Raw genomic sequence first — 26,542 nt, 5'->3', positions numbered from 1 at the left:
CGGCCGACCCTTGCAATCCTGCTGGCGATCATCCACGAGCCTTGGAGCCTGGCAATACCGCACACACCTGAAATTACTGTGAACCATATGTACAGACTAGCCTAAAGACAGAAAGAGTCAAGGTGCCCCACGAAAGTGCGTCCTCGAAGGGAAAGATGCTGCGTGACCGAAAGAACAAAGATATGTGAGCCTGTAATCGATTTGCGAAGAGCGGGATCAAATGACGCACAATAGAAGGGAGTGCGAACAAATTATGGGACGACCTGTAGACCCAGAGTACGGGCTGAACCAACGACAGTGCTCGCGATAGCCTCCAGCGGGAGGTGCTGGAGATGTTGGTCGGTAGCCTTTATTTTTGCGATCTCATACACATGCTTGAGACTGACTGTGCCGACTATGTCGTGACCGGGACGGCTAGTGCCCTTCTCAACTCCGGCAGCTTGTTTAAGGAAGTAGGAGACGGGCGGAGTTTTTGTGACGAAAGAGAAGGTTCGGTCGGGCTGTATGGTAATGAGGGTGGGGGTCGGGATACCAGGTTGAAGGTGGGCCGTTCGTGCGTTGAACTCTTTGCAGAAGTCCATCGACTTTACACCACGAGCACCAAGAGCAGGACCCACAGGAGGCGTTGGGGCAGCCTTTCCCGCAGCGATGAGAATGCGCTGACAGCCAATATTGGGATTAGAGAGCGGCCGGCTGGAAGTATGGGACGGGACGCACCACGACCTGCGCCTTTACGTTCGCCGCACCCTTCGACATCGTCGTTGCTGTTGACCTCCACAAGCGCTCGCTAATTCTTACGTCCGACGCGACGCTCGTCACGTGCGCGCCGACGCGTCCTCGCGCGGCGAGCTCAGGCTGCCTGCTCGTTGCTGGCTCCTGTTCGTAACCACCATGAAGTCCATACTCGCCTTTGTTTCTCTTGCCTGTGCTGTCGCCGCGATTCCAGCTCAGTCTCCGTTGCTTGTGAATGAGCCTATAGATGCTGATTTCCATGTCGACGGCTTTGACATCGACCTCAGCAGCCGCAGGCTCGTCCAAATGGAGGGCCAGCCTCCTGTTTGGATGACGGAGTTGGATAAGGCGAGCATTATGTCTGGTCATGTACCCTCACAACTGACTGAACGGCCCCTCGTTCCGTATTCAGATTGAAACCAAGGCACAGGGGCTCAAGTTCTTTGATATGTCAGTGACAACTCATGTGCCCTTCGTTCTCCATTCTCAACTATTTATGCATAACTGCGTTGTAGCACCGATGCCCCCGACTTAGGCTCTTCTGCTCGTCTCCGGGTGCAACAGAGTGCGCATGCCGTTGTCTTTGAACGTTGTTCCTACTTAATAACACGTCTTATTAGGCTTCCCTACCCCGAACGCCACCGAACAGGTCAAGGGCGTCTTGAAGACTCTTTCGACCGACGGGCCTATCGAGAACCTTGAGAAGTTCTCCAGTTTCCGTACCAGATGTATATCACTTCCTTCTTTGCGGCAATCAATACATGCTGATGCGCTCCGTAGATTATCGCAGTGACGTACGACCATCTGATCTTTCTCGTCCAGATGTATAAGTTACTGAAGTGGGGTTTAAAGACGGGTCGACAAAGCCAACAATGGCTAGCTTCGAAGATATCGAAGGCACGTCCTTCATCTCAGAAACGTTCTCTATGTTGCTAAACGAGAGTTTAGATAACCGAAGCTAGTGCTCCCGAGAGCCTTCAGAATCTCATTACCCAGACTGAGTTCTCTCATTCTTGGGGCCAGAACTCCATCGTCAGTCAGCTCAGTGTTGTCCTGGTTTACCTAATACTCATCTTGTCGTCTCAGATTGTCCGTATCAATGGCTCTGCTCCGGTCGATGAGGGTATCGTCATCATCTCTGGTAGGTTTTTTTCAATGAATATTAATATTCGTTGGGTTGATAAATGGTCTATCTCCTTCAGCTCACCAGGACAGGTACGCTCTCTTCGATCGGGTACATTTCACAGGTCACTTACGGTATCGCAGCACCAATATGTGGCCCTTCTTGCCTGCCCCGGGTAAGCAGGTGCTCTCCATTTTCAACTCTGATTCCGATTACTGACTTTTCTTCCTGCATTAGGTGCAGATGATGATGGTGATTCATCTTGTTCTTTTCATCCTACATCCATTCTTCATCCAGATATGTTTTAGGCTCTGGAACAGTCACGATTCTCGAGGCCTATCGGGCTTTGATCACTTCGGACTTCCGTCCCGTGCAACACGTTGAGTTCCACTGGTATTCAGCCGAGGTATTGATTCCCACCTTCACTTTCTCCCTCTAACCCAGCTCCCGATCTGAAGCGCTGAGAACGATTTCATTTAAACAGGAAGGTGGACTTCTTGGATCCCAAGCTGTCGCCAAAGACTACGAAGCGCGGTCCGCTAATGTGATCGCTCAGAGTCAGGTGCGAAGCCTTACTGCTATCACCCAAGGACAAGGCTCCTCCTTCTGATAGACATATATTTGTCCAGTTCGACATGACGGCGTGGGTCAAGCGCGGTACCAAAGAGGAAGTGGGGATCATCACTGACTATGTTGATTCGGGGTCAGCGGAGTTCAAATTCGATCCAGTAGAACATAGACTGAGCGATGATCTTCTCTCTCTAGCTTGACCGATTTCAACAAGAAGTTGGTTGATTCGTACCTGGAGATCCCTTACGTCGAGGTGCGCTTCGCCTATAACATATGTTTTTAATTTTGTTCTGACGCCACCCCGTCCTACAGACCAAATGTCAGTTCTATATTTTTCTCACGCCAGTATTTCCACTAATCGTTCATTACTTGGTCCAGGTGGATATGCTTGCAGTGACCAGTATGTGCATGTTATCAAGGCGTATAATCATAGCTTGATAATGCTTTTTGTCTAGTGCCTCATGGGGTAAGGCAGGATACCCCAGCTCCTTCACCATCGGTTCGTGATCGTCCACCGTTTGCTTTGTCACTGTGATTTACCTTATTCTATAGAGAGCACCTTTGAGAACTCGAACAAGAACATCCACTCGGCTAACGAGTAAGTTCCTTGATGTACCATCTCCTCTTGTAGGTGCTCATCGTAGCATTGTAGCCGCATCGACGTTTCCGACGAATTCAGCTTCACTCACATGCTTGAGTTCTCTAAGCTCGCTGTCGCCTTCGCCATCGAGCTCGGCGGTTGGACCAAGAGCGACTAAGGTAATTGCTCCGTCGCTTTCGTTTGCTTTCAACGTGCTTCATACGGACCGAAACGTTCTGCGTCATGCTTTGTAGAATATACATGGATGGATCTCATGATAATGACCCGTGATCGGGCTTTGGAACGTCCTGGTGTGAGACCCGTGTCTTCCCGGTCAGCAAGGCCTGCATGCATGAGATCCGACTTTAAAATAATTGTGTCTGTTGCGGTGAATCGGAAGACAGGTCTTGTGCGTTAAGCACTGTATCCAGAGTCCATTTCCTACAGCGTCCTCGCAGCATCCATCGGCTTCTCGCTCCATCGTCCGAGCACCCGAGTATCATGAAAGCGCCTCGCAGAGTCCGTTTTGCATGATCGCGGCGCTATCGGTGTAGCCTTTGCAAATGCTCTATCGTGGGTTGCACGGAGAAATCGAGAGTGTTACTTCCAGCCGCTCGTCGACGCTTCTGAAGACAGCCCGTCCGTGTAAGGTGCTTCAGTTCCTTTCGCCACAGGGAATACACCGTTAGCTAGCGACAAACAGACTCACGCTCTGAGAGAGATCTAATCTCGTGGCGGTGACAGAACAACTATCACTCTCAGGCCCGGTCACCCTCTCGGATCATCTACGGCTTGTGCCAATTTCTTAGACATAAGACACGCCTGAACGGCGTGTTGCATGCAGGTACGCCATGACCAAATAAAGGCGGCATTGTCTTTTCTCGATACAGTCCTAGCAGAACAAGCCCTCTCCATATCGCCTGTGAGCGATAACAAAAGGCTTGCGGCCCTTTTCAGGCTTGTTTTTAATTCACACTTGGGCGAGGAGGGCTCGAGGTGGGGAGGGGATGTTGGCCCCACAAACTGAGGGTAAGTAGCCTTGTCAATCAGTCGACTGGGTCGATGTGCGACATGCCTCTTCTGCCTGCCTGGATGGAACCTATTGCACATGTCGTATCCACTATTCTTCTGTTGAGATGATCTAGATGGAAGGTAGTTCGGAGGTCGGAGTTTGCGAGATGCTCGTTTGTGAGAGGCATGGTTGGTTTGAGGGCTGCGGCGATTGAGCGGCAAGGAAACTCATGGCGGCGTGCTTCGTGTGAGCTCTCTGAAGCTCGTTTAGACGCACGATTGGTGACGTATGGTCGGATTAACCACAGTTGAAACGCTCATTTATGGAGTTTCAGGGTGTGTATACCCAGCCATAACGATGTGCTGGATATCCCATAGCGGGGAAGAGAAAGGTAGATAAGATCTACGCTGCTGCGAGGGACTATTACAAGCATGTGTATTCTTGCCAGCGCTCTCGTTAGGCGAAGAGGGCACGGTGGCCAGGCGGATAGTAATTGAGCGAGTTGAAGCCTCCAAGACCATTCTTCGGAGCATTCATAGTGCGGTTTGGGCACAGCAGAACGGCGGATAGCAATGAGGTACTTCTATAATCGCGACGGACAACGGTCACGGGTTGAGAATGGTCTCTACGCAGGTGTGGAGGCTCTCACAACGAGATGATCTAGGGCGGTCGTCCTCGCTCGAATCTCAAGGCCTGATCGATGATCTCCGACGGCAAAGTTGTGGATATGCGATAGGCAGCGAAAGTCCTTCGAGCAGACGTAAAGAGACAGCTGTATGTCATGCACACTCGGGCAAGAAAGTGGTGCAAAGGGAGCAATTGTCCCTGGCACGTCGGAATCTTCACTTGCAAAGAACAATCCATGGTTCTTCCACTTTCGCAGTATGAAAAGCGAGAGAGTGCACGACAGGTGCGGGCGGGGCGTATAAGTACTTGCCGGGCATCATGGTCAATGCATAGGAGAAGATCAGGTGAAGATAATCAACATCGATTGCGGGGAGCACGAACGGCGTGCTTTTAACGCTGAAAAGAACGGACAATAGGAAGACAGTTGACGTACATTGGACGCACACGCGCCGAGTGTGCGGACGGTTTCTACAAATGCGCCGTTCTATTTGAAAGGAAGTGACAGCCATGCAGGACTATATTCGGTCATTGAAACTCCGGCCGCCAGTGGCAGGAGAATATGCGAAGGCATGCTCGTATGATGGCGCTATACTTATCATATTGCTAGACGGCCAATTGAGTCGATTCTCTTGACTTGAGAGACATAGACAAGCGAGGGAAGCCTACCGAAGGCTCAAAGATGTATTGGAGATGGTAGCCTGCAGGCCCTGTGGCGACGCAGAAACAGAACAGGTCATGTCATGCAGTGCCTTTGTCTTCCTGTTGGAAGCTTGTTCAGGTCTTTTAGAGATAAACCCGTTTTGAATATACCTAGTGTGATATTAAACAGGTAGATATCGCTCCTCGTAGCAACAGATGAACGAGAGACAGCCATCCCATAAGTAAATGAAAGTTTGATGAAAGTTGAACCACAGAACTCTGTGGCGCCGCACGGGCTTTACCCACCTTCTCGGGCCCGATCCCGATCCGACTAACAGAGGTAAACAGTGCCCTGCGTCATTGAATATTGACGAACGACTAACCACAACAACTCTTCCACCGTCCGCTACTACTACAGATTTCCTTGTCCTATAGAGCAAACGGTCTTGACTACGGCATTCAATTCGGAATTCCAGTGGTCGTGGCTGTGACTGAACGGAGCTAGACGGAAGCACTGAGGCCACTTAGAGCCATTCAATACCTTGAATGGGTTGACGAACTTGACCACCTCAATCACCATTCTTTTTTGGCCCCGTACAAGTAAGTGTTCCATAACAGTGCAATAGCTGAAATGCGCTCACTTTCAGCGATAGATGTCTCGCTTGCAAAATCGTCGGAAGGAGGACATTGACTATGCACACCAGTTGCAAACGAGAGCAGGCCTCATGGTGCGTTTAGTACCCCTGTCTTTTAAAAAAAAACAATTAGAGGCCTCAACCTGTGACCCGTTTACGAAGGGTGCAGCTCGGTACTTCGCACTGGGCGTCGGTGTGATAACCGCATCGCACTATTACTTCCCCACATTTCGGTGCGTTCATATCGTCTAGGGTGTATTATATCAGTCGATGAACCCTCCAATTCCACCAACGAACCAGGCGCCAGACACTCGCCATCAAGGGATTCGCGGTAACTCTATGTTCGTACTCTCCTATTTTGTCGGCCGAATACCCTCTCAGACCTCACCTATTTCATCCTTGCAGTCACCGTCTTTGGTCTCGTCACATACGCAGACGATGCCCTTCTTGCATTCGAGAGACGTCAGAGAGTCACCGAGGGCGAAATACGGCGAGCCGCAGCTCTAGATCTTGCACGTAAGGGCATGGTGGCCACCGAGACAGAGATCGAGAAATGGAGGACAAGGAAGGAACAGGAGGCATTGGTGGCGGCAGCTTCTACGAAGGAACCCAGTACGCCACCATGAGCCAATCGGCCATCTTTTTTAGACGCTACGTAATCATACACGGTCTGTTTTCGTGCTCATCGCGCTTTCCTCGCCAACACGCTTGTTCTGTATATATGACTACGTGCTATGTGGAAAGAATAAATATATTAATGCTGGGCAAGGGATCACATTGAGAATGTCCATGTTTGTATGCAATGAGTCGAGAACAAGAAGACGGAGATAACGAAACAACAGTTGAGTCAAGTAATGCACAATGTCAACGACGGCGTATGAGTACGGTGGGCGAACATATTTGGGAGAGACGACGAAACGAGACGAATGAATGCAGGTCAATAAATGAATTTGAGAATACAAACACATGCTTTTCTAATCGTCATTTCAATGCTGGTAATACGCCTGAGGCTGCGTCACCCACGGGCTCTGAGGTTGGGGCGGTGGAGGTGGCGGTACTCCGTTGAGCATGGGTGGACGAGGCGGAGGTCCCGGGTTGAACGAGTAGCCACTATGAGAGGGAGTGATAGATGACTGGGTAGGGACCTGAGGTAGCGATTGTGAATGGGAAACTGGAAGCGCTGGGGGCATCGGCGGTGGCGGGATGGGTTGGTAGATGGGCTGCTGGATTTGTGAACCGGCGGGAGGTTGGGGCAAAGGTAGGCTTGACCTGTGCGACACAACACGTTGGTGCGTATGACCCGAATTCTGCGTAGGTATAGGCGGCGGAGGCGGCACCTTCAATGGACCGGATGGACTAGGTGTAGGCGCGTTATTCGTTAATTGTTGTTGATGGTAGCCCTGAGACGGAATTGACGACGATGACGAATTGTGCGGGAGCGGCGGAGGTGGTGGAACATTGTTGTACACGTGCGGAGGAGGCAGCGTGGAGCCACCTTGTTGTGGTGGACTATAGGAGCCTGGCTGTAGAGGTCCCGGTGGGCCTGGAGGAGTTGGGAGAGGATCACGCGGTGTATTCGACTGGCTTTGCTGGGTGAGCTGGCCATAGTTCGGTTGCTGTGAGGGAGGACCCGGTGGTGGAGGAACATAATGCGAGCCAGGTGGTTGCGTATAGCCATAGTTTTGGGGCGCAACTGGTGGTGGTGGTGCTGGAAGACCGTTGTGTGCATATCCTTGGGGCTGGGGTAGAGGTCTTGAGCTGGTACTCGTGCTCATCGACGAACTACTTGGTGGAATATTTGACATCGGAGGGTTCGTGGGTTGCGGCTCCTGTGATTGGTACCCATCAGGAGGGTAGCCTTGGTATGACTGAGGCGGAGCGGACTGCGGCGGCGGTGGTAATGGGGAAGTTGATGGAGGTGGAGGATAATGGCCCGGAGGCGCTGACGACGGTGGAGGGGGTGCATAGCCGTTGTATTGTCCATACGCAGCAGTGGGAGGCGCAGTCATGTACGATGATGGAACAGGGGTATGTGATGGCATCGGCGCGTAGTTGGCTGGCGTTGGCGTTGGCGGTGGGTATGGTGCTTGATACCCGGATGGAGGGATTGGGGTGTGCGCAGGAGGCGGCGCGAGTCCAGATGGTTCAGATGCAAAAGATGGGAATGGTAGAGAAGAAAAGCTCGAGGAGGAAGATGCAGAAGGCATAGACACGAATCCAGAAGAGGACGCCGGTATGCTGTAGCGACTGTGTCGTACGGGAGACTGATACGAATAGCTTGGTGCCAACGCTTGATTAGACTCATACGGTGGTTGGTAATTCGAAGGCGCAGGGTACGACCGGGAGGAAGAGACAGAATCCGAGTGGTATCGATGCGGCGCAGGAGGTTGCGGCGTCAGAGGACGATCATCCGTATAGGGCGGTCCTGTATCTGTCCACGAACTATGCTCAGACGCCGGATAGGCATGGGAGGATGAGACAGAAGATGTCATGTAAGACCCAGAAGACGACGTGGACCGTCCGTATGCGTGATGAATGGGCTGAAGAAGTTTCGTGAGTAGATATTTAGTAGTGACAAGCGGAATGCAATGCATACCGGAAAGCTTTCTCTACGATGACCTGGTGGATGGATGCCTAATTCTCCGAAGTCGTTGGCTATGCCCTCGACAGATGATTCACGCTGTTGTGACCGTGCTCGGATTGTGCTTTCGTAAGGAGGCACATAAAGATCAATCTTCGAGCTAAGACCAGATGGCCGGAGAGAAGCTGGTACGGAGTCCCGAGAGGCTATAGACAACTGGCTGTCCGACACGGACATAGGTCGACCGTCGGCGTCATAGGGCGAATCTGCTAATGGTACGAAGGATCCAGGTCCGCCGTATTGTTTACTGAGTTTATGCTGTTTCGTGGCAGCCTTCTTCTCTGGAGGACGTTCCTGCGAAGACGGTCAGCCGAAGTAGTTCGCTAATGCTGCCAACAGGACTGACATTGGACCAAAACGTCAACTCCAAATAGACCTCGCCACAGTACTTGTCTTTATGAAGGAGAGTAAACCATTCTATATGGCGATTAGGTTAGATATGCAAAAGTAATACATATATATGAGAGCGCACCATCTGTCTCGCCCTTCGTCAAAACCTCAGTCAAGTCCACCAGCGCCTCGCCTATAAGCTCTGGTTCCCTGGGATCATCTGCGTAGCATGCTAGTGCCAGATTTTTCCCTCCTTTGATCTTCTTTGGTCCCTTTCCATTCTTAGGTGGCGGGGCTGGTGGTTCTAAGCCAACAGCGATGGCGGCACGGGCTACTTCATCTTCATCATCCTCATAGATGTTGAAGCGGATCTCCTCGTCCCATTCTGGATGTTGTCCACCACGCTTGATGGCCTTCGTTCTGCGAGTCTCCCCATTGTGAACGACAGTGCAATAAGGGGCCTGTTTGCCGATGTGTCTTTTATTGGGAAGGTTTCTCTAAGCAGCGTTCGCCTAATGAGTACATCCTGTTCGAGGGGTGGGGGAGGATGAGGCCGCGTGCTTACAGCTTTGAGGATGACTGCAATGAGAGTACCAATTTCGCGAGATTCTGTAGTCATAGATCCGAGAAGAAATTATGGACGTGGCAGTAGCTGAGAGAACGGGTATATATACGAATGAAAGGCGTCCCAGACAAGACACTGCCCGCCGCGATGCCAAGACGCGCACCTTGAACAGCTCGTTTCGGGAACCATAACCCCTCCGTGGCACCTCTTTGCTAATAGGCGCCACACGCTCCCTTGCCGTTTATACCGCATCAACATTTCCATGCCGGGTAGTGTAGTCCGATCTCATATTTTTCCCCACATGAATCAACGAAATGTACAGGTATGACTGCGGCTACTGTCCTGGCACATAGCTCTCATTGCTCGTAAAGATCAAGTACGGCTTCCTCTCCGCCAGATCAAGCATCATCTCAGCGAAGTACGAATTCGCTACAAGACAAGGATTTCTCAGCATCTGCAGCTGAATCAGGAGCAAAGCAGAGGTGGCAACGTACCCCATGCGAACCACTGCCGAGTATAATCCGACCCGTTGTAGATGTTGATAGATTCGTGGATAAGACCCAATCCGTTCGTATTCTGTGGTACCACAGAGACAGGGATGGTCAGATGTGGTTTCATGGATGATGATCATGGGTAAGCTCACATTGGCAATCAGGTATAAGCTGTTTGTGATCTCATCGTCATCATCCGTACCAAAAATAGCAGATATTTGGGACATAGGCCAGGGGGAATAGGCATTGACGTGTGGGCCACTATACGAAGTATCGCGCTAATTAGACGGGCAATATAAGGTAATAGGAAAAGTTAGCTGGTACTCACCCAATTCCACTGAAGTTACTGCCGGCAGCGTAGTACGGGTTTTGGCGGGACAAGAGCACCTTTCGGGTGGCGACGTAAGCTGAATCATCCTTCTCGAGGAAGCCGATGTAGGGGAGAGCGAGCAACGACTGAACAAAGTATACATATCAGCCATGCACAAAGTTAGGATGTGATGCAAGGTCGTGATATCCTTACTGGAACGTTCGCATCATCCATCACATAACGACCTCCAAATCCGTTCGTCTCGTAGGCAAAGATATTGTTGACGACCTAGATATGCAGAACCGTCAGCCTGGAAATCATAGCAGTAAACGTGACCCAGAACGCGTACCGTTGTATTCCAGATAGCATTACTGATCACAGAACTATAGTTCCTCGCCAGCGAGCTGATATTCGCCAACTGTCCCGTCGAGTCCAACATATCGGCAAGATAACCCAATTCCACGCTCAGCATCGCATTTGCAGGAGTCAGGAATGCTACGCCACACGCATGGATGCATCAGCTTGAGTTACGAGAATGAACATCTAACAAATATGCAGTACATACCGAAAGTACTGAGGTCGTCAGAAGGCCTGTGATGTGTTCCCACCAGACCAGTGTACGCTTTAGGCTCTCCGTTGCCTTCGTTGTTCACGGGAGGGGAGAGTGAACCCGATGTGCCCGTCCAGTTGTAGTACGATATAAAGTTGAAGTCATCGTCGAAGGTACCCTGGGACTGCTCTTCGATGACTTGGAATATTTGGTCGACGGCGGCTATCCCTGTTAGGTTGCCTGGATGTTAGGCATACGGTATGCAGTTATTGGCTGGAATACGAACAATTGTCATTGATGATGCTTGAGTCGTTCGTGTTCTGGAAGTACGACCGAGAAAGCTTGATGAAACCACAAAGTGAGTCAAGCTCGTACTGAAGACAACGGCGCAAATGTCAGTGGTGGTCGGTGATGCTCAAGGAGGCTTGAAATTTACTTTGCACTCGAACACAGTCTGATTGTCGACAGGCCTTTGACGGATCTCCCGGTCAACAATAAAACATGCCACCAGCAAGAGAGTACTCACGGATTAACGGTGACGAGATCGGCGTAGTCGTTGTGGCTTGGCTCCAGTCCACTTTCGGGAGGAGGCTGGAACGCACCACAGTAGGGATACGCAGAGACATAACGAGCTTCATTGTTAATGACGCCCTTGATGAGTGATTGAAGATTAGAGTCTTGCGAAACGAGGCTCATATACACTGCGAGCTACTCCGTTGTCAGAACTCCAGTTGCTCAAAGAAGGTGTATCAAGGTTTGCACACCTGATTGGCAGTGTCACGAAGCCATTGAGCGCTAAAACCCATGAATTAGTGTCTGAGAAGTTGATTCACTGGAGAGAGCACACGAACGTGATGTCCTGATCCGGGAGAAGAGTTAGCGTTTGCGGAGTAGTTCAGACGACCAAGAGACTTACACCGGTAACGATGAAGGCTAAGTTCTCTGTCTAAGAAAGATCGATTGTCAGACTGAAGCGGATCCATTACGAAGAATCATAGCCATACGTCGTTGAAGTATTTTACGGTAGTATCTGAAAGGTTCCACATAGACTCGTCATCAGCTCCTCCAATTCCAGTAGATGAAGGCAGTATCTGAGTTACCGAGAGTAAGCGGATACGCGTTCTCAAACAATCTCGCAATATCCGGATCCTTCAAACGAGACCTCATATCTGAGATGACTTGCTATAGAAAACGTATCCTATCAGAACACAGTGCGCACCATGCAGAACCCGTCGCGAAATGACCCCACTCACCTCGACAGCAGAACTGTTGAACGTACGACACGTCTCATTCAATCTCATGTAGGGCAAAGCCAAGGGACCCGAAGACGGGTTCCCTTGAGCAGTCTATCGCCACACGCCCATAATTAAGATCAATACACGACAAACAAGCTGATGAAACGAGAGACTGACCAAAGAATAGTCTGAATAGTCAGGACAATCCGCTCGAACCACCGCAACGCTCACAGTCCCTATGACCCCAACCAACAACCCAACCTTCTTCAACGCACTCCCGATCTTCGTCATGGCGTCAAAGTAACACAAGCAGGCAGCTACAACGGGGAGAACAATGATATGAACAACCACTACTAGCCCGGGACGTGTCGAACCGCGGCAGGAGTGAGTCGCAGAAGTCGAAGAACCCTGGTCCTTCTCAGGAGAGGGTCGAGCGGTGCGCCCTTTTATCATCTCTAAATACTTCCGATATTCGAAGGAAATCATTTACGAACCAGATTAATCCAATTTCAGTTCAGTTCGCATCAAGAGGGGAGGGCAATGGGCCTGCTGATACGCGCACATGTGCGATATCGTTTCCGGACCGAGTAAGATACGTACACCAACGAGGATTTTCATCTGGTCACACTGCAAATGACCTCAAGAATTGAGCACAAAAATAGCCATGGTAAAGGTTTCCGAAGAGGTGCGTATAGGCAAATGTGCAGTTGCACGAAGATTCGATGTGGATAGGCCAGTGGAACTTGGACGAGAAGAGCAAAAAACGCGTAAAACGGCGGGGCGTTGAAGCCCTCGTGACCGCGTCCTCCAACGACGTCATCGGTCCTTATTTCCCGAACCCTGCACGGACTGTAACTGTGATAATTGAGGACGGGGAGGAGAATGTTCGGTTTGGAATTAGGGCATATATCGAGGGCAAACTTTCACGGACTGTGAGTATACAGATATGTACTATGAATGACACCGGTCATCAGTAAACTACACAGAAGGGTATCCGCGGATAAACAAGCAAGAGAGGGGGGCATAAGGAATGTTTCATAACCAGGGGAGACAAGAACGAGCGTCATTAGGACACGAGCAAAACGGTCCAAGAAGATAACCAGGAGAAAATATAAAACGAAAGTGTACATCCATAGGAAGCTACTGTAGAGGACGACACGACGTTGTGTTAGCCACGCGAGAACGATCACCAAAAAAACACACCAGTACACACCAAGGCCAAAAGCAATCAGCCTAGTACATCGGCGTCGATGGCGCAGAATGCCAAACATCCGTCAAACCATCCGTCCCAGCAGCACTGTGCGCTTCGTGTTCATCTCCGTGAGCAATAGCAGCAGGCATCTCGATACGTGTCGGGGTTGCATCCTTCTTCTCCTGCTTGGCAAGAGCGGACAAGGGGGCGGGAGCATCCGTAGACTCGGGGGGCACATCCGCCTTATCCTCGGTGGTTGCGTTCGGTGGATGTCCAGAGGACGAGATAGGGGACGGTTCTCCTTCATGCGTGCCGTCCTCCGACTTAGCCTCATCAGAGTTTGAACTCGACCCATCGCTCTCCACTGCACCACCCTCGTCCTTCGATTGCGGATCCGTGCTCACATCACCAGCGTCCATCTGGTCACTCAACCAACCACCTGTCCTCACACTGGTCCCAGTCCACAAACTCCTATCCCTCCACGCAGACGGTGTCCCAGGACGCAGACCCATCAAGCTCGAAGCAGCACCACCAGTGCCCCCCGGAACACGGGCACTCCAGCCACTGGCCTCGCTCTCCCAACTACCGCGCCTCGAGCTCCTGGGCCTCAATGCTCTCACACTAGCATCGACTTCCCTCTCGGCTCCCCCGTCCAGATCCATATCCCCGTCTCCAAGGTGCCCAGCATCTGTATCCCGATCCCCATCATTGTCCAGAGCGAAATGAAGCGACCTATCCTCCCCGAGGATGCGAGAGCCTGCAAAATGCGACTGATGGGATACCGACATGGAGTCTGCGCCACCGTTGAGCATTGCCGTGCGCGCGCCCGGGATACCGAATGCGGACGATGCGAGGGTGAACAGCGAGGCGTCATCGTTGGGTGGCGAAGATGGACGGGGGTTGTTACGAGGATGATGAGTGGTATGCTGAGGATAATGTGACGCTTGAGTGCCTGTCGTCACATGCAGGTGATTAGGAGTGGTGGGACTAGGAGAGGTGACGTTGGGTGAATTCTGCACGGAAGAAGGGCGCGAGGAGGCGGGCGACGATGCGAGAGCTGAAAAGGTTATGGAAGCAGGACCAGAGCTAGCTGCAGCACCTGAGCCGGAGCGCATGTGCGTAGGTACTCTTTGAGGAGCAGTGATAGGCGTCGGCGGAGCCTGAGCGATATGAGCCATGCCGTTCGGAGTCAAGTCGATACTAAGGACAGTGGTGGGCTTCGTGCTCGCGGCCATGCTCCTGAATGTCCTCGGGTCTGAGAGATACGACGAGGACGAGCGCGAAGGGGACGGTGAAGGAGGGGTGCTAGGTGGCAAAGGACGAACGGAAGCATCTTCATCGGCCTCAAGGTGGCTCGCGGGCGACCACAACGAGTCTCTGGCAAGAGAGGACCTGTATGTCGAGGCCGCACCTTCCTGAATAGCCTCGTGTCCATCGTCCGACGCGGTGCGTTCGTCTCCGTTTAGCGAGATAGGCGGAGGCGCAAGAGACGACCGGTTATCCTCTTGAACACTCCTTCGCACCTCTTTGTCTGCGCTCTTTCGGCCCCTCGAAGGAGTAGACTTGACCCTCGTCAACTCCTTGAACCCGTCCGGCAAGGGAGGCCTCTTCTTATCTCTGGTGGATGTGGCACCGCTTGCATTAGTAGCATTGGAGGCTCGTGCACGAGCAGCGCTTTCAGAGGCACGTCGAGCACGAACGGTCCCTCCGAGCTTCCGCTGGAACCAGTCGATGATGGGTTTGCTTGACCTGCGGCCGAGTTTCTTGTAGTCCTGAGCATGGGCAGACGGGCCAAGAGTCGACTGAAGTGGATCAGACGGCATGGAGGAGTCTAAGTCTTTGTTGGCGTTATCTTTCTTGGACTGTGTCGCAGGTGCGGACGAAGAGTGAGAGTCTGAGGGCCGGGAGACGGTTCGTGCAGATGGCTGTGGTGTCTTCTCCTTCGAGGAACGAGTTTGAGTAGACGGGCGCTTCGCGGTGCTTGTGTCGGCAGAATCAGGCTGTGAGGGTGGGAGTGTCATGACTGGTTCGTGAGCAGTGAGAAGAGACAATTGAGGTTGGGCAGTGGCGAGGCAGATGATGGTTGCTGAGCGCAGTGCAAGAGTGCGACCCTCAACCACGCGCTCAATGTTGGCCACAGCACTTGGCGTGGGCATTCTTTTCCAAATTTATCGTCTATCGCCACACAACCCTCATGTTCCACATATTTCGATTCTCAGATATAATCTAGGTGCTACATGGACTAGGCAGAGTGCTCAAACAAACACCCTTAAATCCTCTTCAGAACCGCGTCCACCACATCGTTCGTGCTGCTCTTTCCACCGAGGTCAGGCGTCAGCACCTGGCCCTCCCTGATCACCGCATTCACCGCAGTGTCAATTCTATCAGCACCCTTTTCGTACCCAAGATGACGCAACATCAGAGCAGCCGAACGAATGGAAGCCAGAGGGTTCGCGATTCCCTTGCCCTCAATGTCAGGCGCGGAGCCGTGGACACTGAAAAGATAGAGTCAGAAATGGGGGCAGAAAATACGTCGAGGGCGATATGTCAGAGAGGGCTCACGGTTCTCCCATGACGAAGTTGTCGCCAGCGTTTACCGAGGGCACTAAACCAAGTGAGCCGACGAGCGCAGCAGCGGCATCCCTAGTGATGTTGCTTCAGTTCAGATCTTCGTAACGGAAGCTAAATGTGGGGAACATACGACAAGATGTCTCCGTAAAGGTTAGGAGCGACCAGAACGTCGTAGATTCTGAAAAGTATGGAGTCCATCAGCTGCTGATTCGTGGCTTTAGTATTGACTCGAAGCATACTCTGGTTCCCGGAATAATCTGACACCCGGGGAAAGGTTTAGCTCGAAGTGAACATCTTCCATGAAGTAGAAGCAAGAAACACACCGGTATACCGCACTGTCGACGATCTGTTCCGCGACCTTCACACCGTCGTATTTTCCAGCGACTTCCGGAAGATTGGGAACTCCACGAACAGTCTCCCGGAAAAGACCGTCGGTAACAGAAAGGACGTTGGATTTGTGGATGATGGTGACCAACTGAAACCGAGATTTAGGGCCTTGCCACAAATATAGACACAGAGGGGGAGTAGACGGACTTTGCGGTCCCGTGCAAGAGCAGTCTCGAAGGCCATCTTTCCTATACGTCTTGATGCACGCTCTGTGATGAGCCGTGTGGCGCGAGCTTCCTTGCCATTCTCGCCAATGGTGAGATTTTCTTGCTTGACATACTGCGTCACGAAAGTCGATCAGGGATTCAACTTTCGCCGAATAAGATTCAAAGAGGGTAGACGTACCAAGCATTCTGTGTTTTCACGAACAACAACCATGTCCACGTTGGACTTTTCTTCTGGGTTAGCGGTGACCTGCGATGCGTCATAGTAAGCTCAATGATATCACACCATGGACGATGCGTGAGCGTACCGCAGCAACCGGACGAATGTTGGCATACAGGTCAAGGTGCTTCCTCAGCGCAACAATGGGAGAGCTGTATCCCACAACCTTGCGAGATGGCGAACTATCCAGATGATTATTCCTGACGCCACACAGCGTGGATGGAACGGCACAAACAAAACTTACCTGACTGCACCGAACAGAGCAGCATCACAATCGTTCTTCATGATTCTAAGTGGTTGGATATCCGGTTCATTGGGGTGGTTATTGCGAAAGGAGGAAAAGCGTACTCTATCGTCTCCTCTGGCAAAGCCTCTCCAGACCTCGTGAAGAGCTCGAATCCAGCCATAAGGTCATAGAACTCTAGCTTGGGAACATCGGAGCCAAGAGCCTCGATGGCCTTTCGGGCTGCCTATATGATATCGTTCCGACACTGCTCAGTACGTTTTCAACAAGATAGAATGTTTATTACGCACCGGAATGACCTCCTTCCCAATACCATCGGCCGGAATCAAGCCAATTCTAAGAGAGGACCGCGCAGCGGTAGCCATCGAACGGAGTGGTGCTCTGAATGCCATGATGACCAGTTGTCGACTGAACTACCTCTGTGAAGTCGAGAGGTCTATACCAAGTGAAAGTCGAGGATGAGAGCAATAACTAAATTCTAGTCAATTGCAAGCAAGTAAAGCCGAAGGAACCGGAAATCCGACCAAGCGCCGAAAATGCACGAGCTCGCGACGCGTTTTCCACGTGACTGTCGCGTCGTTTGTTGCTGTCCCACGGCACAGACGCGTCCCAATTTACGTCCGCGATCAGACGCGGTCGCTGTCTTCTCGCTACCACGCTCACCATAAAACACTACGACACTCACCATGGCTATTACTCCTAACTCTAGTTTTGCCTCGTCTCATGCTGTGCTCAATAACCGGACGAATACTACTCAAACCACTGTCTCGTCGTTCTTCTTCAGTCCGAGCACGTCAAATTCGAAGGATGGCAGCAAAGGCAAACGTCCTGCACCCGCTGTCGCGAAGGAGACCGCGAATAAACGCGCCAAGTTGGACGAGGAGATCGAAGAGGAAGAGGATACAGATGTTGAGACTAGTGATGAGGAGGAAGACGCTGACTTGATGGACGTTGACGCGAGCACCTCGAAGCAGAGCCGGAGGACACCCTGGAGAATGATGGGTGCGAGGGCGATGGGAAGACCGGGGTTATCATCACAAAGAGTGAACTGTGAGTGGCAATGCCTTAGTTGTTTGGCTATGTGACCAACGCCCTTTTAGTCTCTACGCGACCAATTCTACAGGCCTTCGTCTCCTCGCATAAGTCAGACGTGTATAAGTGTCAATCACAGGACGAAGACTCATATTTGACACCACCATATGCTTGTGCATATACACACGGTTCGTATGCATTGCTTATGCTTTTTGACTCCCGCAACCTGACTTTCGCGTATTCTAGCTGCCAAACGAGGAGGCAAAGCTGTCTTAGCTGTCGCGACGGAGCAAGGAACAGTACACATCCTTGATACCTCAAAACGCAATGACTGGGATTACGGTGATTCCTTTCCTTTTCCCAACTTCGATAGCCTCCTCATCGCGACACATCTACAGAACCCCAACGAGCGATTCTTCCTCTCCACGCCAACGGCATCTTCGACGTCCAATGGTCTCCTCGGGACACCCACATTGCCACAGCGTCAGGCGACCATACCACTGTCATTTTCGATCCCTCACACACCATCAATAATCCACTCCATACTCTTCGCGGCCACGCCAGCACAGTGAAGTGCGTCACCTGGGACCCTACGAATGAGGCCTTGCTGAGCACAGGCGGCAGGGACGGTGGTATTTGTGTTTGGGATTTGAGAGCGGGTGATGGCGGGGAGATGCATCCGGTCATGAAGATCGAAGCAGCACACGGAAAGGAGGCAACGCCCAAGGGGAAGAGAAAGTTCAAAGTCGCGGTGCCTGCTGCCAGGACAGTCACAAGCGTAGTGTACGGCGAGGAGCATCCGTACGGGCTTGTTAGCTCAGGCTCATTCGATGGGTGCGTATCATCCCCTGCACTGTCCTAGAATTTCACGCTGACTTCGACGTCAATTGCAGCATTTTGCGTTATTGGGATCTCCGCCAACCTACCCCATCCCGTCGCGCAAAGACCACCCGATCAATCAAAGAACCTCTCTTCGTCTCCCAAACCGACCCTACAGCACTCAACGAAACATCCCGCCGTCCTCGCGGCCTCGCTTCCCTCGTTCCTGGCTCAGGACCAACCGCAGGCCTCCTCTTCGGTCTCAGCACAGACTCGCAAATCTATACCTACCACCTGCCTACGCTATCCCCACTCTCGTCATCATCACCATCCCCACACAACAATACCACGTTCTCGGACGAGCGGATGCAGAGTAATTCGTTTTACGTGAGGCTGGGGCTTAGTCCCTGTGGAAGATGGTTGGCGAGTGGATGCGCAGGACAAAGAGGAAGCGCATTCTTGTGGGATGTGGAAAACACTGGAAGGATCGGTCGTGGGCCTGGTATTGCGCTTGGTGGCGGTGGGGATGATTCGAAAGCGGTAGAGTTGCGGGGCCAAAGTGGTGAGGTGGGAGCGGTGGATTGGGCAGATGGGTGTGTTGCGTCATGTGCGGACGATGGAACGGTGCGCGTCTGGAGGCCTGATATCGAGGCAAAGAGAATGTGTGAAGAGGATCCGGAGAGTGCGAAGTGGGATTGGGCGTGCGCAAATTGACAGAACTTTAGATGTAGCAAAGTGTTCTTTGCCTGTTTTGTGGAGCATTCATTCATCTTGTCTTTAACACGCATTATCCTTATGTAGCATAGTTATTCTTGATCATTGCCCATGTGACTTGGATGTTCAGCGAACCGCTGTCAATGTCAGCAAGGAATATGAGAAATGCCCCAGGAAGAACCAATGGAAATGATTATGGATTACAAAGATGTATATGTGGAGTCTGTGTCTGTGATGTGCAAAACTGGGAGATGCGACGGGTGGGGTATACATGCCTAGGCAGCATCCGAGTTATGTTACTTTTTCTGTATTGCGTTCACCAACCTGTGACCAACCGAAGCAAGTCAGATATGAGCATTCATATTCCCACTAATCACGAGGAGCATGACGAAGAACACGGAACGCACCAGTCCAGACCATCCTCCAGACCCTCTCCCTTCACAGCACAACTTCCTCTCACACTCCAAGCCCTGCCCTTCTCACCACCGGCTAGTCCCAGCTGTTCACTGATCTCTTCCGGCTTTAGTGCACCCTCGACGTCTTGTTTATTACAGAACACGAGGAGTGGTACGCCCGATAGTTCCTCCTCTGAAAGCATCGTGAGGAGCTCGGTTCGTGATGTTTGAAGGCGGTCGTGGTCGGATGAGTCGATGACATAAATGATTGCTGAGGTGTTAGGGAAGTAACAGCGCCAATATGGTCTGGATCACAGAGGGTTGTTTGAAGTTATGAGGCCCGAGGATCCAAGGGATGAAGAGTGTGTGTGCTTGGCATACCGAATGGATGACTGTCCACCAAGATCCCACACCTGAAACTTGATGTTCTTGTACTGTAGACGACGATGAAGCTAGGCATGAGGAAGGAAGAAGGAAGTCGACATACCTGTACTGTCTCGACATTGAAGCCGATCGCTGTAAGGCTGATTTAGCACGCTTCAGAGATGACAGGACGCAGGGGACGCACTTGGAATTGTTGAGACAACCTCGCCTATCTACTCGTGCAGCCCTTCTATGAGGTTCCATGACCGATATACGTCTATGCTGTGATACGTACCTGTAGACGGTACAGGATCGTTGTCTACCAAGAACAACGCATCAGCAACGCTGTTCACTCACTCGTCTGGCTCACGCGTCTGACAGCGAACAGAAGTACACACCTTTCCGGCTGAGTCCAGCCCGAGCATGAGTATACGGACGTCCTGGTCCTTGCTCCAGCTAAGCAAGGAAGAGAGCGAGGAGAATAATGAAGAGACTGAGAGGCCCATTTCGTGTGGAGAGTAGGTGGGGGTGACTTGGTTGGTGAAGGTGCTGAACAAGCTGGAACAAGTCGTTGCAGCTTATGGTCAGCATGCTTGGTCAGCGCCCTCTTGGCTCTTGGCCGGAATAATCCCGGCCAGGCACCAGTTCCCAAAACGGACGCGGCTTTGACCACCACCTTTAACGGAATCCTACGCTCGCTTTGCGAGACTCTCCCAGTCTTCAATGCATAGCGTTTTGAGTCGGAATTATGGTCACCTATAATATCTCTCACAAACCACTACAGTCCTTGGAGACAGTATGCTCCAGAAGCAGGCCTCGTGTTTCTCAATTCTTACCAAAACAGGCAATTTTCTGAATCAAGACAAGAGGTCGTACAGTGGCCTGTGGCGTGAGGTCTCACGGTACGTCCTTTTTTCATATTATGACATAAACCCGGTCCGACCAGCGCTGGGTATATATACGAGCGAGTCTCTTCCGAAGCCCTCGCTCTGCTTTCTGTTCTCTCCCTCATCATCGATCAATCTATACATCATTTTCTAGATTTAAGAATCTCCAGCCATGGTAAGTACATATGGCCTCATCCAGTCTTCCGAACTACGACTCTCCTGACCCTGAATGTCTCATATCCTCCCTGTTGGATTCTCGCATCTCTCTTTCAATGTTATTCTCCGCAGTCCGGATCTCTATTCCAACATTACTTTTCACAGGCTTCATCGTTCTTGCAATCCGGCCTTCGTGGCGTCAAGCGTGTGAGTATTTCATCGGCGATGATTTTGTCTGTCCACACAAATATGAACGAGAATCTTTATCTGTAGAAGAGAGATGATTCCGACTCGTTGTCAAGGCCCGTTCGGCGACCTCCAGGTCAATCCGACCACCCGGATGGGCGTATCGTTGGCAAAGACCTCACTATTCCAGCCTCTCCGGCCTCGCCGAAAATCCAACTACGACCTATTCCCAAGACGATCACAGTGTCCAGCACGACGTCCTTGCTACCGGCGTCCCTCTACCCTAATGAATGGCAAAGCCTACCGACCGTTCCTTTGGACGAGGTCTCCGCTATTGGTCTGAAAAAGACCATGGAGCGACCAGATGCCGAAAGGTACATACGCTATGCTCGATCACTAAGTATTTTCGACGAAACCAAGCGTGAGCGGCCACTCACGGACGATGAGAATGAGTTGCGAAGACAAACCGAATGGAGTCTCCTCGCCCTCTGCGGCGCTAGGAAAGCTGCCGCGCGCATTGAAGCACGACAAAGTACGCTCATTCTCTTGTACCTTGTATCGATGGCTGGGACTTATGATGCACTGTTCTTGAGTCCTCGACTGTCGATTCCAGTGGGCGATTGCCGTGCAACGAGAAGGAAAGAGGGTGACCTTCAAACGCGGGCTCGATCGTAAGCCCGAATGCAGCTTGAACGCCCTCTTCGACGTCCGGCAGGTATGAGATGTTATCTTTTCGAGGCGACGACATTCCGGAGGCTTACTTGTGTCTGAATTCTAGCATTCGTGCACAGCCTTTCTCTTGGTGGCCCAGACCTTGAGAGTTTACATGACTAGCTCTGGACGAAAGGTGAGTTCACCCTTTGTCTTGTTTCGTGCGTTGCTGACGGGTCTTCGTTCCTATCTCACCTGTCCAGCGATTGCTTAAACTTTGCGAGGATGAGCGCAACCACAACGCCAAAGAAGCTCGGGATGGAGCGACGTCAATGACCCACATCACCTGGAATGGGGAAAGCATTCCGTTTCCCTTAGGGGATCGCATCGAGGAGACGCACCGCGCCTTCCTTCTCCACGAAATCCTCAACGTATCCGAGCATGCGTCGAAGAAGTTCCTGCGCCTCTACCGTTACTAGGTCAGGGCTTTCCTCAAGCACGAACCATCGGCCACTGGATGAAGATGATTACTCTCTGTTCGCTCTGCCATCCTAGGACTCGCGGATCCTCATATATTCTCTGGTTGCTCTCGTATTGCTTGCCCACGCTCTTCACCGCGACACCTGTTTCCTCACTATGCATTCCTGTCTCACATATCTCGCTTTGTATTTGTTCTTCTTTATGCTCTTTCCTTATTGTTTTCCTATCGCGACGCTGTCCTTGTACGCGCTCTGTCGTGTTGTTGTCTCAAATTGTTGTTGTCGTCTTCGAGTTATGTAACTGTCGATGATGTATCACAATTTTTACTGTCATCGGAACTTATCGAATGCTCAATTGTGCTGCTATCGTGATCTTCTAACGCGTGTGACAGAACAGCTCTGACGCTTAGGCTCTGATAATCCAGTGCATAAGTATGTATGGGTCATCTGTTGGAACCATGAGCCGCCACAGATGTGCACAGCCAGAAAATACCAGCACAATAACGTTCAATTCTGACTTGATGCATAGCGCACTCTACTGGAAGACACGCACTACTCTGGAGTCGGGTCAACATTGTCGCCTCCCAAGGAGGCTCTCGCACGGACCATTAACAATATATTGAGCCGTCTGCGAACAGGAGCAGAAACAAAACCGACTTACTTGCGCGCTTGAACCACCCTCCGCCGCACGTTCCTGCTTTCCACCTCCATAAAGGCCCCAGAGCTTGTCAGGACCAAGTCTACGCTGTGGCATCCATTCACACCGTCAGCCTGAGTATAAGCAGAGTGCGCGAATTCCCCGCCGGATCATCCTATCACAATACCAAGTTAGAACGATAAGCTCCTGAACAACTACCTCGACGCGGAATTTGGGTGAGTACGCGATGAATCTGGACGACTCGTTGAACGTGCTGCAGACTCGCAACTTTGTGGCGTCCGAGGCTCGTGGCATTTGATGCTGCCCCTCCGAGTCAGAGCATTTCCGTAGCAACTGATCATCAAGTTTCAACGACGGAGCAAAGAAGTTAGCAGTCAAACGAGCGAGCGAACGGTCCCCTGAGGAGTGGGTAGGTAGCCACGGTAGTAGCCATCGCCACGACGAACGTTCTCCGCTTCGAGCAGTTTTCCGAGACATGGCGATTCAGAGGTTATTCCAGCCCCGAGTCCACCCGCCGATCTGAGCGTATATTAGCAACCGAGGATGAGTGACACGAACAAAAGTGGGTCGAACGAATTGAATTAATCAGGCCACTAATATCTGGTGGAAGAGGCCAGATGGGTATAGCTCTGGGTCGAACGTGCGAGGGCTGCGTCGGCTGCCAGCGGATAGCTATAGTTCAGGAGCTGAGCTGGTAGTGTTTCAGGTTTAGGTTTGAGGTATATTGCAGAAGAACGGACGCTGTCAACAACGATACAAGGAAGTTGAAGAGACGAGTTGGATTGCGATGGAACGGTGACAATTCGAAGATTTCTCCCGGGCCAATCTAGACTGGCGGCTTTGAGGGCGATAAGGGCAGAGTGAGTAGTGTTCTGGTCAGAGTAGTGCTGAAGGTGGCTCTAAGGAAGATAGCTTGAAGCATGAGCAAAGTCTGTAGCTGCAGAGGACCTACAGCAGTGCCGAGATTACGGAACTAAAGCGTACCAATACTGCCCTTTGCATAGAAGACTGAACGCGCACTTTTTTTGTGCGCGCGGTGCCTGGCGCTCTGTGACCGTGACAACGCCGTCCGAGGACACCGAGTGATGTGGCGAGATTGGGGGTGCCGTGATGAGAATTCAGAGCGTGCCCATTTACAGAGCCATCTGTGTCGACTTCAGAGGGATGGGGAATGTCATACAAGATGCAGACAATCACAATATAATTTGCTGCATCTCAGGGCATCGTGTTGACTTGGTAAGTATGCGAGTCGGTTGCGAGTCGGCTTGAATCTATTGGTGCCACAGTTACTTTGGTAGAAATTTACCTCTGTATCGAACCACAAGGATATAAGTAATCTCGTCTGATTGGTTTCGACGCAACCAGTAGCTTTTCTATGCTTTTGAGTCCTTAAACTCATGCTCCCTACCTCACTAGGCATACAAACTGACCGGCCTCGACAACGGCAGTCGTACTGTGGCCCAAGAAAGATGGTCGGCGCTCGACGGACCGCGTCGTCACGGTCACGTAGAGATCAGACGCCCGGCGCGAAAAAAAACGGTGCGTTCAGTCTTCTATGCAAACGGCAGTAAGCAGATGCCTCTGAACCCAGGAAAAGGAGATACATGTTCGATTAAAACCAGGCGGTTCCTCTCGATTTGCCCAGTCTCGTCGAGACAGCGGCAAGATTGCAGTGGTCGAAACTCGGGATCAGGATACTTACCTCATTAGAAGCCAGTGGCGCGAGCGATCCGTCGAGTCTTGCCTCCGAGTGACTATAGTGGCAAGCTCATACTCAGTCTTTAGCATTACAGTTTCATTCAATCGGTTTAACCTACAAAGACGAAACCAAGTAATCAGTAAGCTAGATAGGTAGATAGGGAAAGTAAGCTTAAGCATCCCTCTATCAATTTCGACGATGCGCAATCTATGAAGACATGCTGGTCAGCCCCTATGAACAGGACAACGTCAACATCAGCGGAAGACTGAGAAGAACGTTGCCCACCTGCCTCCCCGCCCGCTTGCTGGGCGAACGTTGGACCTGATAGCAATCCCCGGCCATGGATTATAGGCTGGCAAGTTGCAACATCTGCATCCATGCCCACATCATCCACGACCTCGTGCATCTTCCCGGCCGCGCTGCAGATTCGCGCAGCAGAAGCACGAGCAAATAAAAGATGGACCTACCCACATCCACATCCACATCCTCCGCGCCCATCCTCGTCCCCATCCTCCTCCAAGACCCCGGACACTGATACCATCGCACGCGACTCACTAGCACCCAACATACTCAAAGCAAGACCCCCATCCACCAGAAATTTGTATTCCACAAAGCTTCCTTCCTTCCAGGTTAGGCCTAGCAGTCTAAAAGCAGCATGAGAACGCGAGAACGACTCGGATAAGTCGCACTAAGTGGCCCTGGACCGGCCCGCGAAGCTATAGAGGAAGCAGTTAGTGGTTAGTGTTCGCGCAGCGCAGAAGGAGTACTTGACTTTGGACAAAGTTGCGATTGGGTTCCAGAGATAGATGGTAGATAGAGCTATGGATGGATGGATGGATGGAGATCTGCTGGCTGAGAAGGACTCACGATTTGGAATTGGGTGAACCTTGTTGATTTTCGGTACAATGGAGAGACTTCGGGGAAACTTGGTTGATGTCGATGCCACGAAGTATTTCCTGGTAGTACATGCCTCCATGGGAGAGTGGCGCGCGGGTTGCCGGTGGAGAGGTTGGAGAGGCGAACGAGGGGTTACGGCCAGTGGACGATAAGTAGAACGGAACGAGGCAGGCGAGAAACTTGTTCGAGATCAGGAAGAGGTACCTGGTTTAAAGATACATAAAGCGATTAGTCTTTTTTTTCCAAGGTGTGAGGAGTTTAGAATATCTGGTGGTTGGAAGTTGAACGGTTTATTGGTCTATCTTCGTTATATGTCCAACGACGTCTGACGAACGGAACGACGCATGCTGGATCCAGAAGTGAAAGCATTCAAGCTAACGATCCGCACAGACAAGCCGTCGTTGCACTATTAGCCTGTAGTTAGTACTACGTTGAAGCAGTGGTGGTCTAGTAGGGTCGAGTCCGTCCCAGTCCCAGTCCTTGGCTGGCTGAAAGATTCTGCACTTACCACCAACGAGATTGAACCAGACGAGAAGCTGTCCAGGCGGGTTCTCGCTTCCGCTATATGCAGGTCCATTATAATAATAATCCCGGCGGACACGACACAACCCGTGTGCGAACCAAATCTGCAGAAAAGACAGTCACAATAAGCAAGCCGGCGGCGCGGTGAAATCGAGGAGAATCGAGAAGGTGGAAGAAGAATGATTTACCTACATACCACGAGCGAAGGACTTCGTGCATGTTTAGAGGTACTTGGCTGTACTTGGTCGTATATGTGTGTGTAGGTA

The 26,542-nt window shown here is 51.5% G+C and overlaps 11 protein-coding genes across 11 annotated transcripts; 5 read left to right on the top strand and 6 right to left on the bottom strand.

Moving 5' to 3' along the window:
* Positions 1–251: 251 nt before the first annotated feature.
* Positions 252–756, bottom strand: STEHIDRAFT_54550 (mitochondrial ribosomal protein L11; the record flags this gene model as incomplete). The annotated part of the gene is made up of 2 exons (XM_007302276.1): positions 252–659; positions 718–756. 2 exons carry the CDS (start codon positions 754–756, stop codon positions 252–254), a joined length of 447 nt encoding a protein of 148 aa, XP_007302338.1.
* Positions 757–766: 10 nt separating this feature from the next.
* STEHIDRAFT_120421 (peptidase) lies at positions 767–3,311 on the top strand. The gene is made up of 20 exons (XM_007302809.1): positions 767–1,080; positions 1,145–1,182; positions 1,248–1,297; positions 1,353–1,460; positions 1,513–1,526; positions 1,585–1,629; positions 1,681–1,764; positions 1,819–1,873; positions 1,935–1,947; positions 1,999–2,030; positions 2,093–2,107; positions 2,164–2,261; positions 2,340–2,417; positions 2,485–2,558; positions 2,621–2,678; positions 2,738–2,744; positions 2,804–2,825; positions 2,881–2,924; positions 2,978–3,023; positions 3,078–3,311. The coding sequence occupies exons 1-20, from the start codon at positions 892–894 to the stop codon at positions 3,181–3,183; spliced, it is 1,176 nt and encodes a 391-aa protein (XP_007302871.1). The 5' UTR covers positions 767–891; the 3' UTR covers positions 3,184–3,311.
* A 2,377-nt stretch (positions 3,312–5,688) lies between these two features.
* STEHIDRAFT_120419 (uncharacterized protein) lies at positions 5,689–6,680 on the top strand. Its single transcript, XM_007302808.1, has 5 exons — positions 5,689–5,883; positions 5,937–6,011; positions 6,081–6,151; positions 6,219–6,259; positions 6,324–6,680. The coding sequence occupies exons 2-5, from the start codon at positions 5,937–5,939 to the stop codon at positions 6,542–6,544; spliced, it is 408 nt and encodes a 135-aa protein (XP_007302870.1). The 5' UTR covers positions 5,689–5,883; the 3' UTR covers positions 6,545–6,680.
* STEHIDRAFT_146275 (uncharacterized protein) lies at positions 6,667–9,567 on the bottom strand. The gene is made up of 5 exons (XM_007302807.1): positions 9,455–9,567; positions 9,032–9,386; positions 8,906–8,976; positions 8,515–8,853; positions 6,667–8,458 (listed from the first exon to the last, which is right to left on the bottom strand). Exons 1-5 carry the CDS (start codon positions 9,506–9,508, stop codon positions 6,905–6,907), a joined length of 2,373 nt encoding a protein of 790 aa, XP_007302869.1. The 5' UTR covers positions 9,509–9,567; the 3' UTR covers positions 6,667–6,904.
* Positions 9,568–9,733: 166 nt separating this feature from the next.
* On the bottom strand, positions 9,734–12,420 carry STEHIDRAFT_95225 (uncharacterized protein). Its single transcript, XM_007302806.1, has 17 exons — positions 12,218–12,420; positions 12,059–12,151; positions 11,906–11,987; positions 11,810–11,835; positions 11,722–11,751; positions 11,657–11,664; positions 11,570–11,600; positions 11,332–11,513; positions 11,242–11,275; positions 11,092–11,179; positions 10,821–11,033; positions 10,605–10,750; positions 10,469–10,543; positions 10,274–10,401; positions 10,098–10,206; positions 9,949–10,030; positions 9,734–9,883 (listed from the first exon to the last, which is right to left on the bottom strand). Exons 1-17 carry the CDS (start codon positions 12,329–12,331, stop codon positions 9,789–9,791), a joined length of 1,536 nt encoding a protein of 511 aa, XP_007302868.1. The 5' UTR covers positions 12,332–12,420; the 3' UTR covers positions 9,734–9,788.
* A 496-nt stretch (positions 12,421–12,916) lies between these two features.
* On the bottom strand, positions 12,917–15,291 carry STEHIDRAFT_120415 (uncharacterized protein). The gene is made up of 2 exons (XM_007302805.1): positions 13,254–15,291; positions 12,917–13,183 (listed from the first exon to the last, which is right to left on the bottom strand). Exon 1 carries the CDS (start codon positions 15,053–15,055, stop codon positions 13,274–13,276), a length of 1,782 nt encoding a protein of 593 aa, XP_007302867.1. The 5' UTR covers positions 15,056–15,291; the 3' UTR covers positions 12,917–13,183; positions 13,254–13,273.
* Positions 15,292–15,426: 135 nt separating this feature from the next.
* Positions 15,427–17,273, bottom strand: STEHIDRAFT_77028 (mitochondrial NAD-homo-isocitrate dehydrogenase LysB). The gene is made up of 11 exons (XM_007302386.1): positions 17,109–17,273; positions 16,923–17,044; positions 16,819–16,863; positions 16,663–16,756; positions 16,536–16,604; positions 16,338–16,469; positions 16,127–16,278; positions 16,043–16,060; positions 15,934–15,981; positions 15,795–15,875; positions 15,427–15,727 (listed from the first exon to the last, which is right to left on the bottom strand). Exons 1-11 carry the CDS (start codon positions 17,208–17,210, stop codon positions 15,502–15,504), a joined length of 1,089 nt encoding a protein of 362 aa, XP_007302448.1. The 5' UTR covers positions 17,211–17,273; the 3' UTR covers positions 15,427–15,501.
* Positions 17,274–17,533: 260 nt separating this feature from the next.
* Positions 17,534–19,451, top strand: STEHIDRAFT_95217 (WD40 repeat-like protein). Its single transcript, XM_007302804.1, has 5 exons — positions 17,534–17,868; positions 17,919–18,038; positions 18,097–18,192; positions 18,249–18,684; positions 18,744–19,451. The coding sequence occupies exons 1-5, from the start codon at positions 17,763–17,765 to the stop codon at positions 19,381–19,383; spliced, it is 1,398 nt and encodes a 465-aa protein (XP_007302866.1). The 5' UTR covers positions 17,534–17,762; the 3' UTR covers positions 19,384–19,451.
* A 105-nt stretch (positions 19,452–19,556) lies between these two features.
* On the bottom strand, positions 19,557–20,663 carry STEHIDRAFT_95216 (ARF/SAR). The gene is made up of 7 exons (XM_007302803.1): positions 20,540–20,663; positions 20,437–20,460; positions 20,347–20,374; positions 20,266–20,294; positions 20,160–20,212; positions 19,791–20,084; positions 19,557–19,707 (listed from the first exon to the last, which is right to left on the bottom strand). The coding sequence occupies exons 1-7, from the start codon at positions 20,645–20,647 to the stop codon at positions 19,680–19,682; spliced, it is 564 nt and encodes a 187-aa protein (XP_007302865.1). The 5' UTR covers positions 20,648–20,663; the 3' UTR covers positions 19,557–19,679.
* Positions 20,664–21,257: 594 nt separating this feature from the next.
* On the top strand, positions 21,258–22,500 carry STEHIDRAFT_155558 (uncharacterized protein; the record flags this gene model as incomplete). The annotated part of the gene is made up of 6 exons (XM_007302802.1): positions 21,258–21,275; positions 21,350–21,391; positions 21,458–21,902; positions 21,964–22,085; positions 22,149–22,217; positions 22,285–22,500. The coding sequence occupies 6 exons, from the start codon at positions 21,258–21,260 to the stop codon at positions 22,498–22,500; spliced, it is 912 nt and encodes a 303-aa protein (XP_007302864.1).
* Positions 22,501–24,507: 2,007 nt separating this feature from the next.
* STEHIDRAFT_120411 (uncharacterized protein) lies at positions 24,508–25,573 on the top strand (the record flags this gene model as incomplete). The annotated part of the gene is made up of 3 exons (XM_007302801.1): positions 24,508–24,711; positions 24,861–24,912; positions 25,329–25,573. Coding segments are annotated over exons 1-3 (200 nt in total), but the record flags the coding sequence as incomplete, so codon positions are not given.
* Between the last annotated feature and the right edge of the window lie 969 nt (positions 25,574–26,542).

Source organism: Stereum hirsutum, assembly GCF_000264905.1.
Source record: "Stereum hirsutum FP-91666 SS1 unplaced genomic scaffold STEHIscaffold_5, whole genome shotgun sequence".
Classification (NCBI taxonomy): Eukaryota; Fungi; Basidiomycota; class Agaricomycetes; order Russulales; family Stereaceae; genus Stereum; species Stereum hirsutum.
The sequence above is the reverse complement of the archived record's forward strand: the minus strand, read 5'-3'. Positions and strand labels throughout refer to the sequence as shown.